At 42.1% G+C, this 13,654-nt stretch overlaps 1 protein-coding gene across 5 annotated transcripts in view; it reads right to left on the bottom strand.

Moving 5' to 3' along the window:
- The window catches only part of ADAMTSL3 (ADAMTS like 3), a 421,728-nt gene that overhangs the window by 20,296 nt on the left and 387,778 nt on the right, over positions 1-13,654 (bottom strand). For all 5 annotated transcript variants that reach the window (XM_030931695.1, XM_030931696.1, XM_030931693.1 and 2 more), the window contains exons 24-25: positions 4,229-4,411; positions 2,462-2,578 (exon numbers count right to left, since the gene is read on the bottom strand). In XM_030931695.1, coding sequence (XP_030787555.1) covers positions 2,462-2,578; positions 4,229-4,411 — 300 coding nt within the window. The remainder of the gene's footprint in view (positions 1-2,461; positions 2,579-4,228; positions 4,412-13,654) is intronic.

Genomic DNA, 13,654 nt, shown 5'->3' with positions numbered 1-13,654 from the left:
GTTCCGCCAATATTTTTCCCAGTCTATGGTTTATGTATTCATTATTCTTACTGGTGTCTTTGATAAGCAGATCTTTAAAATTTTGATGTAGTCAGTCCAATTTGATAATTTTTTTTTTGTTTTCTACTTAGTGCTTTTTGACACAAATGCATTTGAAAAGCAGATCATGCCATATCACTCCCATATAAGACTCCTCAATGACCTCCCATGGTTTAGGAGTAAATTCTTGAGTCTTTACCTTGGACCTCAAAGCTCTGAACGATTTGGTCCTCAGCCACTCTCCAACCTCATCTCATATCCCTCTCCCTCTCCCTCAACTGTACCCTAGTCACATGAATCTTATTGCCATTCTGAGGCCACATTAACCTTATTCCAATTTTATGGTCTTTGCTTCTTTCTTATTTTTCTGCACAAAGGGTTTCACCTCATCCTTTAGGCGTGGGCTCAAATATAACCTCTTAGAAGGCCCATCCTGATTGTCTTCACTAAAGTGGCTTCCTCCCATCACTGTGTATCTCATAGCCCTTACCACTGAGAAATATCTTAAATATTTATTTGTTTACTGGTTTCTTGTGCATCTCTCCTACTGGAATGTCAAGACCACAAACACTACCCTGTTCAACACTAGGACAGGGTATGTGAAATATTAGCCATGCAACCAATATTCGTTAAATTAATAAAGGAGTCTCTGAAATGCTAAGCTTAGGATCCTTTGAAGGGCTGGGACATTCCACAATGTGTATGTGTGTGGCTGTATATTTGGGCATGTGTTTGTGTGTGTGCGTGTAGGAGGTGGCAGAACAATGCAGGTAGTCCCAATAAACCAAGTGTTTGACTATTCCAAAGGCTTCACCTTCACCAATAGCTTCAGCCTCACACATATCCTTTTTGTTTTTCATTAATTTATTTTAGGCAGTTCTTTTGATCTTCATGTCCATGCCACATGCAACACACCATGGTTTCTCTGACTGGAATTTCCTCCTTCCTCTTCCCAGAACAAACATCATGACCTACATGAAAATTCAGTTGTCTTCTCTAGAGAGAGGTAGGGCCCCTTCCTCAGTGCTACCATTGTACTTTAGTCATCTTCATATTATGGAACCTGTCACAGTGCTTTACAGTATCTGTTTACATGACTGCCTCCCTCTTCAGACTGTGAGCTTCTCAAGGAGGAGGTCATCTCTGCATCCCCAGACCTGGGAAGAGTAAGCACTGGGAAAATATTTGTTGAAAGTCCAATGAATGGATATTTGGGTATACAACAATGTTAGTATTATGTCTAAAAGAGGAGAAGAAATATACAAATACCATAAGAGAATGATGTCATAAGTAACGTGATGGATTGCTGACTGGCAGCTCAACACTATTTTCCCCTTCTGTGCTCTCTCTTGCATCTCAGGAGGTGAAAGCCTAGAAACTACATGTCTTAAAATCCCTACCTGTAGTTACATTCTGTATTATACACTATGCAAATGAGAGGCACTGCTCAAGATTTAAAAGGTGAAAATGACATGGCCATTATTGTTCCTGTATAATAGACAGAGTACAACATGAGGTTTAAAAGGAGTTTCTTTGTGGCCAGGCGCAGTGGCTCACACCTATAATCCTAGCACTTTGGGAGGCTGAGGCAGGCGGATCAAGAGGTCAGGAGATTGAGATCATCCTGGCTAACACCGTGAAATCCTGTCTTCACTAAAAATACAAAAAATTAGCTGGGTGTGGTGGCAGGTGCCTATAGTCCCAGCTACTCCGGAGGCTGAGGCAGGAGAATGGCGTGAACCCAGGAGGCGGAGCTTGCAGTGAGCCGAGATCGCACCACTGGACTCTAGCCTGGGTGACAGAGCAAGACTCCATCTCAAAAAAAAAAAAAAGAAAAAGGAGTTTCTTTGTGTCCTGCGATTTACCCATATTTGAGCTACAAGGAGCTGAGATGATCAGTAATGGCTTCCTGTGATTCCAGCATTTCTGATTTTCTTAACTCTACCTTGATCCCTTGGCCTTCTGCAGAGTTTTACAAGCTTGTAATACTTAGATTAGGTTATCCTGATTAAGCACTGATGCATAACAAAGTTGGTGTGTATGGAAAACTATGTCTTGAAAAAAGAACAATGAAAAAATCAATTCCAATACTCACAGCAGACTATTAATATCTATTAATATTTACCAAATTGGCAATAGTGTTGAAACTGGAAATCAATATCTATATTATCACAAATAATGGTGCACATTTGAGATACGAGCTCTGTGGGCTTCCTCAGGAGTGGATTTTTCTAAAAAGTGTTTCAATATGGAAAGAATAAGTTGAACCACCGAAGACTGAGGGTCAAGAGAAAGGCTGGCCAATTGCCTAGAAATAATTTTACATATTGCAAAGTGAAAAACACAGATGGTCTTTTAGCTAAATCCTTTTCCTTACACATGCCTCACACATAGCAAATCTGAAAAGGTCAAAATCCCAGACCTTGAGGCAGGGGTTCTCCTGTTGGGTCACTGCTGTTGGTTCTAGTGTTGGTTGCCTGGAGAACGTACTTCTTATGTCCTTGGGGAAATACGATTTTACTCTCTGGCCATCTTCGTTCTGAGAAGAAAAAAAAGTAGCACTTTTTACCAGTTAGGCATTGTCTAATTATTGGTCCAGCTTGGGTGTTCTTAAAGACAGCTGCTAGGAAATGAGTCCTCTATAATAATACTGTGCTCATGATCACAGGTCTGGAAGGTGTGTGTGAGTATGGATGTGTGGGGTGTTATAGGAGTTTAGTTATAGTTACTCACTGTGCTAGCATGTGGCATCTCTGCATGTTTCCAGGGTTTCTAGCCTAAATTGCAAGATGAAAAAAATGTATTCAACAGAATTCCAAAAGAGACTGGAGGAAGCAGATTGGTTGGATAGAGCTTTGCCTCTCTAAGAGGAATGCTGGGAGCAAGAGAATAGGCATTGTTCCCTAGGCTTGCATGGTGAGGAGTATGGGCTTTTAGGAAGGTTGTGAAGCTTGCGCATAAGAGCAGAGGATGGTGGAGGAATGCTGTGATTTGATCCCTCCATCAAGTTACCAAAGTCATGAGCTGCTTGGTTTGAGGGGATTCCTGCAAGAAGAGGTATGCCAGGTAAGAGTGAGACAAGCATGCAGATTCATGAGTGGAAATGGGCAGAAGAAAGAAACAAGGCTGGGGTTTCTCAGGGAGCATGGAGAAATCATTCAAGAACCAGACAGGGTTAGCCTAGCCAATCTGTCACAACTCTTCCACTCCAAGATTTTCGAAGATCACAGAGGCTTTTTGGAAAGAGCCACATGGTGGCACACCACTGCCTTTGTCAGTACTAAGAGTCCATGAAGGGTAGCAGGAAGAGCACCAAAAGAGCAGACTACATATTTGGGCATTAGTCCAAACATAATCTTTATGATCCCAAGGTTCCTCATAAATATAATGAGATTTAAAAATACCACCCACAACACTGTGCTATCATAAGTATCACAAGAATTAATGTGCATCAAAATGCTTTGTGCATGACAGCTATTCCAACTCCCTGTATTGGCACCCCCCATCTCTTTATATCTCTGGGCTCCTCTAACTGCCCACAAGGAAAGCTATGGAGAAATCTCTTTCATGTTTTCTCCTCTTGGTTTAGCAATGGATTCTATACTCTAATACCAATTCTGCCAACAGTTCAATTTCATTCCTTCATAAAACCATTACTTAACACTAACATCTGGCTGGGTGCGGTGGCTCACGCCTGTAACCCCAGCACTTTGGGAGGCCAAGGCAGGCAGATCACAAGGTCAAGATATTGAGACCATCCTGGCCAACATGGTGAAATCCCATCTCTACTTAAAATACAAAAATTAGCTGGGCGTGGTGGTGCACACCTGTAGTCCCAGCTACTCTGGAGGCTGAGGCAGGAGAATCGCTTGAACCCAGGAGGCAGAGGCTGCAATGAGCCGAGATTGTGCCACTACACTCCAGCCTGGCAACAGAGCGAGACTCCATTTAAAAAAAATATCACACACACACACAAAACACTAACATCTGTGTTAGGTGCTGGGGATACGGGGTGGTAAAATAGGGTGTTAGAATTTAGTGCTCGTTTTTAAGCAGGCAGTGGTAGCAACGGTTAAAACCATCTGATGTCTATCTTGTTCACCCTTCAATTCCAAAATCAACAAAACTGGGGCCTACTTTGTGCATATTATAAGAGGCACTTAAGGAGCAGTAAGAATTTGACACTTACCCAGCAAGTGGAGTACAGATGTTGCCACTGCCTTTCCAAGAGCATTGGTGGCTGTGCAGACGTAGGTTCCTTCATTTTCAAGGGAAACATTCTGCAACAATAGGGATCCATTGAAAAGCAAGGAAACGTTGCCACTCAGAGATCCTCCTCTCTTCAACCAAGTTATATTAGGCTGAGGGACACCTTTGGAACAAAGACAAATATAACAGAGGCAATTCCTTTAAGAACAGGGCCACAGGAGGGGCGGAGCAAGATGGCCGAATAGGAACAACTCCAGTCTCCAACTCCCAGCGCGAGCGACACAGAAGACCGGTGATTTCTGCATTTTCAACTGAGGTACTGGGGTCATCTCACTAGGGAGTGCCGGACAATCGGTGCTGGTCAGCTGCTGCAGCCTGACCAGCGAGAGCTGAAGCAGGGCGAGGCATCGCCTCACCTGGAAGCGCAAGGGGGAAGGGGATCCGTTTTCCTAGCCAGGGGAACTGAGACACACAACACCTGGAAAATCGGGTAACTCCCACCCCAATACTGCGCTGTAAGCATACAGGCATTCCAGGAGAATATATCCCACACCTGGCCGGGAGGGTCCCACGCCCACGAAGCCTCCCTCACTGCTAACACAGCAGTCTGCCGCGATCTATCCGCAAGGCAGCAGCGAGGCTGGGGGAGGGGCGCCCGCCATTGCTGAGGCTTAAGTAGGTAAACAAAGCCGCTGGGAAGCTCGAACTGGGTGGAGCTCACAGCAGCTCAAGGAAGCCTGCCTGTCTCTGTAGTCTCCACCTCTGGGGACAGCGCACAGCTGAAGACCAACAGGGGAAGTAGCGGGAGCCGGTGCAGGCGCGAACGACTCTGTCTGACAGCTTTGGGGAGAGCCGCGGATCTCCCAACGCGGAGGTTGAGATCTGAGAACGGACAGACTGCCTGCTCAGGTGTGTCCCTGACCCCTGAGTAGCCTAGCTGGGAGAAATCCCCCACTAGGGGCAGTCTGACACCCCACACCTCACAGGGTGGAGTACACCCCTGAGAGGACACTTCCAAAGGAAGAATCAGACAGGTACACTCGCTGTTCAGCAATATTCTATCTTCGGCAACCTCTGCTGCTGATACCCAGGCAAACAGGGTCTGGAGTGGACCTTAAGCAATCTCCAACAGATCAACAGAGAGTCCTTCTGACTGTCAGAAGGAAAACTATCAAACAGGAAGGACACCTATACCAAAACCCCATCAGTTCGTCACCACCATCAAAGACCAGAGACAGATAAAACCACAAAGATGGGGAAGAAGCAGGGCAGAAAAGCTGGAAATTCAAAAAATAAGAGCGCATCTCCCCCTGCAAAGGAGCGCAGCCCATCACCAGCAACGGATCAAAGCTGGTCAGAGAATGACTTGGACGAGAGGAGAGAAGAAGGCTTCAGTCCATCAAACTTATCAGAGCTAAAGGAGGAATTACGTACCCAGCGCAAAGAAACTAAAAATCTTGAAAAAAGAGTGGAAGAATTGACAGCTAGACTCATTAATGCAGAGAAGATCATAAACGAAATGACAGAGATGAAAACCATGACACGAGAAATACGTGACAAATGCACAAGCTTCAGTAACCGACTCGATCAACTGGAAGAAAGAGTATCAGCGATTGAAGATCAAATGAATGAAATGAAGCGAGAAGAGAAACCAAAAGAAAAAAGAAGAAAAAGAAATGAGCAAAGCCTGCAAGAAGTATGGGATTACGTAAAAAGACCAAATCTACGTCTGATTGGGGTGCCTGAAAGTGAGGGGGAAAATGGAACCAAGTTGGAAAACACTCTTCAGGATATCATCCAGGAGAACTTCCCCAACCTAGTAGGGCAGGCCAACATTCAAATTCAGGAAATACAGAGAACGCCACAAAGATACTCCTCCAGAAGAGCAACTCCAAGACACATAATTGCCAGATTCACCAAAGTTGAAATGAAGGAAAAAATCTTAAGGGCAGCCAGAGAGAAAGGTCGGGTCACCCACAAAGGGAAGCCCATCAGACTAACAGCAGATCTCTCGGCAGAAACTCTACAAGCCAGAAGAGAGTGGGGGCCAATATTCAACGTTCTTAAAGAAAAGAATTTTAAACCCAGAATTTCATATCCAGCCAAACTAAGTTTCATAAGTGAAGGAGAAATAAAATCCTTTACAGATAAGCAAATGCTTAGAGATTTTGTCACCACCAGGCCTGCCTTACAAGAGACCCTGAAGGAAGCCCTAAACATGGAAAGGAACAACCGGTACCAGCCATCGCAAAAACTTGGCAAAATGTAAAGACCATCGAGGCTAGGAAGAAACTGCATCAACTAACGAGCAAAATAACCAGTTAATATCATAATGGCAGGATCAAGTTCACACATAACAATATTAACCTTAAATGTAAATGGACTAAATGCTCCAATTAAAAGACACAGACTGGCAAACTGGATAAAGAGTCAAGACCCATCAGTCTGCTGTATTCAGGAGACCCATCTCACATGCAGAGACATACATAGGCTCAAAATAAAGGGATGGAGGAAGATCTACCAAGCAAATGGAGAACAAAAAAAAGCAGGGGTTGCAATCCTAGTCTCTGATAAAACAGACTTTAAACCATCAAAGATCAAAAGAGACAAAGAAGGCCATTACATAATGGTAAAGGGATCAATTCAACAGGAAGAGCTAACTCTCCTAAATATATATGCACCCAATACAGGAGCACCCAGATTCATAAAGCAAGTCCTTAGAGACTTACAAAGAGACTTAGACTCCCATACAATAATAATGGGAGACTTCAACACTCCGCTGTCAACATTAGACAGATCAACGAGACAGAAAGTTAACAAGGATATCCAGGAATTGAACTCATCTCTGCACCAAGCGGACCTAATAGACATCTATAGAACTCTCCACCCCAAATCAACAGAATATACATTCTTCTCAGCACCACATCGCACTTATTCCAAAATTGACCACATAATTGGAAGTAAAGTACTCCTCAGCAAATGTAAAAGAACAGAAATTATAACAAACTGTCTCTCAGACCACAGTGCAATCAAACTAGAACTCAGGACTAAGAAACTCAATCAAAACCGCTCAACTACATGGAAACTGAACAACCTGCTCCTGAATGACTACTGGGTACATAACGAAATGAAAGCGGAAATAAAGATGTTCTTTGAAACCAATGAGAACAAAGATACAACATACCAGAATCTCTGGGACACATTTAAAGCAGTGTGTAGAGGGAAATTTATAGCACTAAATGCCCACAAGAGAAAGCAGGAAAGATCTAAAATTGACACTCTAACATCACAATTAAAAGAACTAGAGAGGCAAGAGCAATCACATTCAAAAGCTAGCAGAAGGCAAGAAATAACTAAGATCAGAGCAGAACTGAAGGAGATAGAGACACAAAAAACCCTCCAAAAAATCAATGAATCCAGGAGTTGGTTTTTTGAAAAGATCAACAAAATTGACAGACCGCTAGCAAGGCTAATAAAGAAAAAAAGAGAGAGGAATCAAATAGATGCAATAAAAAATGATAAAGGGGATATCACCACTGACCCCACAGAAATACAAACTACCATCAGAGAATACTATAAACGCCTCTACGCAAATCAACTAGAAAATCTAGAAGAAATGGATAATTTCCTGGACACTTACACTCTCCCAAGGCTAAACCAGGAAGAAGTTGAATCCCTGAATAGACCAATAGCAGGCTCTGAAATTGAGGCAACAATTAATAGCCTACCCACCAAAAAAAGTCCAGGACCAGATGGATTCACAGCTGAATTCTACCAGAGGTACAAGGAGGAGCTGGTACCATTCCTTCTGAAACTATTCCAATCAATAGAAAAAGAGGGAATCCTCCCTAACTCATTTTATGAGGCCAACATCATCCTGATACCAAAGCCTGGCAGAGACACAACAAAAAAAGAGAATTTTAGACCAATATCCCTGATGAACATTGATGCAAAAATCCTCAATAAAATACTGGCAAACCGGATTCAGCAGCACATCAAAAAGCTTATCCACCATGATCAAGTGGGCTTCATCCCTGGGATGCAAGGCTGGTTCAACATTCGCAAATCGATAAACGTAATCCAGCATATAAACAGAACCAAAGACAAGAACCACATGATTGTCTCAATAGATGCAGAAAAGGCTTTTGACAAAATTCAACAGCCCTTCATGCTAAAAACGCTCAATAAATTCGGTATTGATGGAACGTACCTCAAAATAATAAGAGCTATTTATGACAAACCCACAGCTAATATCATACTGAATGGGCAAAAACTGGAAAAATTCCCTTTGAAAACTGGCACAAGACAGGGATGCCCTCTCTCACCACTCCTATTCAACATAGTGTTGGAAGTTCTGGCTAGGGCAATCAGGCAAGAGAAAGCAATCAAGGGTATCCAGTTAGGAAAAGAAGAAGTCAAATTGTCCCTGTTTGCAGATGACATGATTGTATATTTAGAAAACCCCATCGTCTCAGCCCAAAATCTCCTTAAGCTGATAAGCAACTTCAGCAAAGTCTCAGGATACAAAATTAATGTGCAAAAATCACAAGCATTCTTATACACCAGCAACAGACAAGCAGAGAGCCAAATCAGGAATGAACTTCCATTCACAATTGCTTCAAAGAGAATAAAATACCTAGGAATCCAGCTTACAAGGGATGTAAAGGACCTCTTCAAGGAGAACTACAAACCACTGCTCAGTGAAATAAAAGAGGACACAAACAAATGGAAGAACATACCATGCTCATGGATAGGAAGAATCAATATCGTGAAAATGGCCATACTCCCCAAGGTTATTTATAGATTCAATGCCATCCCCATCAAGCTACCAATGAGTTTCTTCACAGAATTGGAAAAAACTGCTTTAAAGTTCATATGGAACCAAAAAAGAGCCCGCATTGCCAAGACAATCCTAAGTCAAAAGGACAAAGCTGGAGGCGTCACGCTACCTGACTTCAAACTATACTACAAGGCTACAGTAACCAAAACAGCATGGTACTGGTACCAAAACAGAGATATAGACCAATGGAACAGAACAGAGTCCTCAGAAATAATACCGCACATCTACAGCCATCTGATCTTTGACAAACCTGAGAGAAACAAGAAATGGGGAAAGGATTCCCTATTTAATAAATGGTGCTGGGAAAATTGGCTAGCCATAAGTAGAAAGCTGAAACTGGATCCTTTCCTTACCCCTTATACGAAGATTAATTCAAGATGGATTAGAGACTTAAATGTTAGACCTAATACCATCAAAACCCTAGAAGAAAATCTAGGTAGTACCATTCAGGACATAGGCATGGGCAAGGACTTCATGTCTAAAACACCAAAAGCAACGGCAGCAAAAGCCATAATTGACAAATGGGATCTAATTAAACTAAAGAGCTTTTGCACAGCAAAAGAAACTACCATCAGAGTGAACAGGCAACCTACAGAATGGGAGAAAATTTTTGCAACCTACTCATCTGACAAAGGGCTAATATCCAGAGTCTACAAAGAACTCAAACAAATATACGAGAAAAAAACAAACAACCCCATCAAAAAGTGGGGAAAGGATATGAACAGACATTTCTCAAAAGAAGATATTCATACAGCCAACAGACACATGAAAAAATGCTCATCATCACTGGCCATCAGAGAAATGCAAATCAAAACCACAATGAGATACCATCTCACACCAGTTAGAATGGCAATCATTAAGAAGTCAGGAAACAACAGGTGCTGGAGAGGATGTGGAGAAATAGGAACACTTTTACACTGTTGGTGGGATTGTAAACTAGTTCAACCATTATGGAAAAGAGTATGGCAATTCCTCAAGGATCTAGAACTAGATGTACCATATGACCCAGCCATCCCACTACTGGGTATATACCCAAAGGATTATAAATTAGTCTACTACAAAGACACATGTACACGTATGTTTATTGCGGCACTATTCACAATAGCAAAGACTTGGAATCAACCCAAATGTCCATCTGTGACAGACTGGATTAAGAAAATGTGGCACATATACACCATGGAATACTATGCAGCCATAAAAAAGGATGAGTTTGCGTCCTTTGTAGGGACATGGATGCAGCTGGAAACCATCATTCTTAGCAAACTATCACAAGAAGAGAAAACCAAACACCGCATGTTCTCACTCATAGGTGGGAACTGAACAATGAGATCACTTGGACTCGGGAAGGGGAACATCACACACTGGGGTCTATCATGGGGAGGGGGGAGGGGGGAGGAGGGAGGGATTGCATTGGGGAGTTATACATGATATAAATGATGAATTGATGGGTGCTGACGAGTTGATGGGTGCAGCACACCAACATGGCATAAGTATACATATGTAACAAACCTGCACGTTATGCACATGTACCCTAGAACTTAAAGTATAATAAAAAAAAAAAAAAAAAAAAAAAAAAAAAAAAAAAAAAAAAAGAACAGGGCCACAGAACCACTTGACAAATACCATTCACTGTTTTGACCATAAGTCAGCATATGGGTTTAATCATATATAATAGGAAAAATGGCTGTTTCTATTTCTATAGCTACTCTATGGCAGGTGGAGGATCCTCTTAAAGCAAAGAGCTTTGGTCTACGGAGCATGAGACTGGTTTACACATATAAGTTACGGAATGGAAGCCAAGGAGAGTGGGATTGCTCTGTATTGGGAAGGGAGAGAATTTTGAAGGTGGGTAGGGTAGTGGGAGAGTGGTTGGAACGAAGGAGTTGGTGAAGCTGGAGGAATGTGGAGGCAGAGACAGAGTGAGAAATTCCCAAGGGTTGGTTGTCACAAGGAAGTCTTTGGAAAACATAAATATCTCCTAGAGGTCTTTAAGTTGTTTGCTGTTCATATGCAATGAAACATTCCTCCCTCAGGAAGAATATATAACATCCAGGGAAACAGAGTTCATTAATTCTTTGTAAAAGAGGATAACTTCAAGGAGCAAAAGTAAGTGCTGAGTTTCAATTCTGGGTCAATGCAGTGGGATGCAGGGACTGTAAGCAACTTTGCAGGAGCCTGGACACAGAGGGGAACATGAGGAATTGAAAGAACTTCTTCTCCCAGGTCTTAAGAAGTCTTAGCATTTTGCTGGGCTGTGGAATTTAAGATTCAGAGGAATTGAGAAATTTCATTTGGTTCTTCTTCTTTTCTTTCTTTCTTTTTTTTTTTTTTTTTTTTTTCTTTTTTGAGATGGAGGCTCCCTCTGTCACCCAGGCTAGAATGCAATGGTACAATCTTGGCTCACTGCAACCACCTGGGCTCAAGTGACCCTCTCTTCCTCAGCCTCCAAGTAGCTGGGACTACAGGTACAAGCCATCACACCCAGATAATTTCTGTAATTTTTGTAAAGACAAGATTTCACCATATTCCCCAGGGTGGTCTCGAACTCCTGTGCTCAAGCGATCCCCCACCTCAGCCTCCCATTGCACCTAACTTCATCTGGTTCTTAAGAGCTGGAATAGCTTCAGATGATGCCAAGATTGCTCTGGGCAACTGTTTTGGGGGATATTTTCTCCTCTTGCAGTGCTCTGGCTAGTGAGAATGGAGAAGACATGGCATGGTTTTCTGACTTAAAAAAAAAAGATGCCACCACTATTATCATGACATGTGCAACACACCTTACAGTAGGCAAAATGCATGCTCCATGAACATGGTGACACTTGAATTCTCATAGTTATTCCTGTTTCTTGGGAGGCAGTCATTGCTAGCTGTATCTCACAATTGAGGAACCTGGTAAGCCTTTTGACTTCAGGTCCAGTTCTGTCCATTACATCAAGCTGAATATTCAAGTCTCTTAAGGAAGTCATTGTGTGGCTTTAGAGGAAACTGATGATCTAGAAATGCTTAAATTTACTTGTAGAAACCCAAGACTGATATGGGCACTGAGGTATTGCCTGAAAACTCAAGGTGAAAAAAAAACTAAATTTCTATTCAAAGAGGAGGTGGAAATGCATAGGGGAAAGAGCACTATCTTGGCTGGGTTGGGGTGAGGCTTTGTTCTCATTCTCAATAGTTATTAGTTCCGTAGCCTTGGACAAAGCACTTTAGATTTCAACTGTGGCATCTGTGAAAGGAATTTGAAAGAGGAGTAGGAACTTCATTATGTTCAGATATACTATTTGAAGTTTTAAAAATTGGAGACTGAGATGGTTGCCCTTGGGACTTTTTGTCCTTAATCCTGTGGCTTTGTATGATTCAAGTATGGTAGGCAGAATTCTAAAGACACTGCCGCAAGATTCTCATCCTTTGATTACTCAATAAATATCAATCTAGGTACTGGTGTGAAGGGAATTTGCAGATGTAATTAAGGTTACAATCAGCCGGCCACAAAATGGGGAGATATCTGGGTGGGCCCATTGTAATTCTGTAAGTCCTTAAAATCAGAAGAGAAGCACAGAAGCTATCAGGGACATACGGAGAAAGAGAAAGTAAGAGAGATGAGGCAGAAGAGGAATTCAGAGAGATTCAAAGTGTGAGAGTAACATGACCCACCACTGCTAGTTTTAAAGATAAAACGTCCCTGAGCTGGGGCATGCAGGTGGCCTCTAAAAGCTGAGCGTGGCCTTCAGCTGACAGCTATCAAGCAAATGGGAACTTCAGTTCTAAAATGATAAGGGATTCAGCCAATAACCTGTAGAAGCTTGGAAGCAGATTTATTTCCAGAGCCTCCAGAAAGGAATGCAGCCATGCAACCACCTTGATCTTGGCCTTAGATACTCTAAGTGGAACACTGAGTTCAGCTATTCTGTGCCAAGATGACCTACACTACATAGGTGAGATGATATACACCCAGATAATTTCTGTAATTTTTGTAAAGACAAGATTTCACCATATTCCCCAGGGTGGTCTCGAACTCCTGTGCTCAAGCGATCCCCCACCTCAGCCTCCCATTGCACCTAACTTCATCTGGTTCTTAAGAGCTGGAATAGCTTCAGATGATGCCAAGATTGCTCTGGGCAACTGTTTTGGGGGATATTTTCTCCTCTTGCAGTGCTCTGGCTAGTGAGAATGGAGAAGACATTGTTTTAAGCCTCTAAGTTTGTGTTAATTTGTTACAGCAGCAATAGAAAACTAATACACTGAGAGATTTGTTGTAAATTTTGTTATAAAAACTAGGCTGGCCCTAAATAGCAGAAGGGATGCTAATCACACGTGCATATATCTTTTTTAGTATTTTCTTCTACACATATATGCATACAGAAAGTTTAAGCTTTTGAAAGGTCACAGCTATTAAACGTTGGATCTGAGATTTATACCAGTAAAATTTGATTCAGAACCTTTCTTAACCACAATATAGGTAGATGCTATACACTTCTTAATATATTTATTCCTATGCACATTATAGTTTTTTGTTGTTGCAGTAAACAAGATTTTTAAGAATGCATTTTGTAGTTGTTTATTGCCAAC

Source organism: Rhinopithecus roxellana, chromosome 5 (assembly GCF_007565055.1).
Source record: "Rhinopithecus roxellana isolate Shanxi Qingling chromosome 5, ASM756505v1, whole genome shotgun sequence".
Lineage (NCBI taxonomy): Eukaryota > Metazoa > Chordata > Mammalia > Primates > Cercopithecidae > Rhinopithecus > Rhinopithecus roxellana.
Note: the sequence above shows the minus strand (reverse complement) of the source record. Positions and strands in the feature narration are given on the sequence as shown.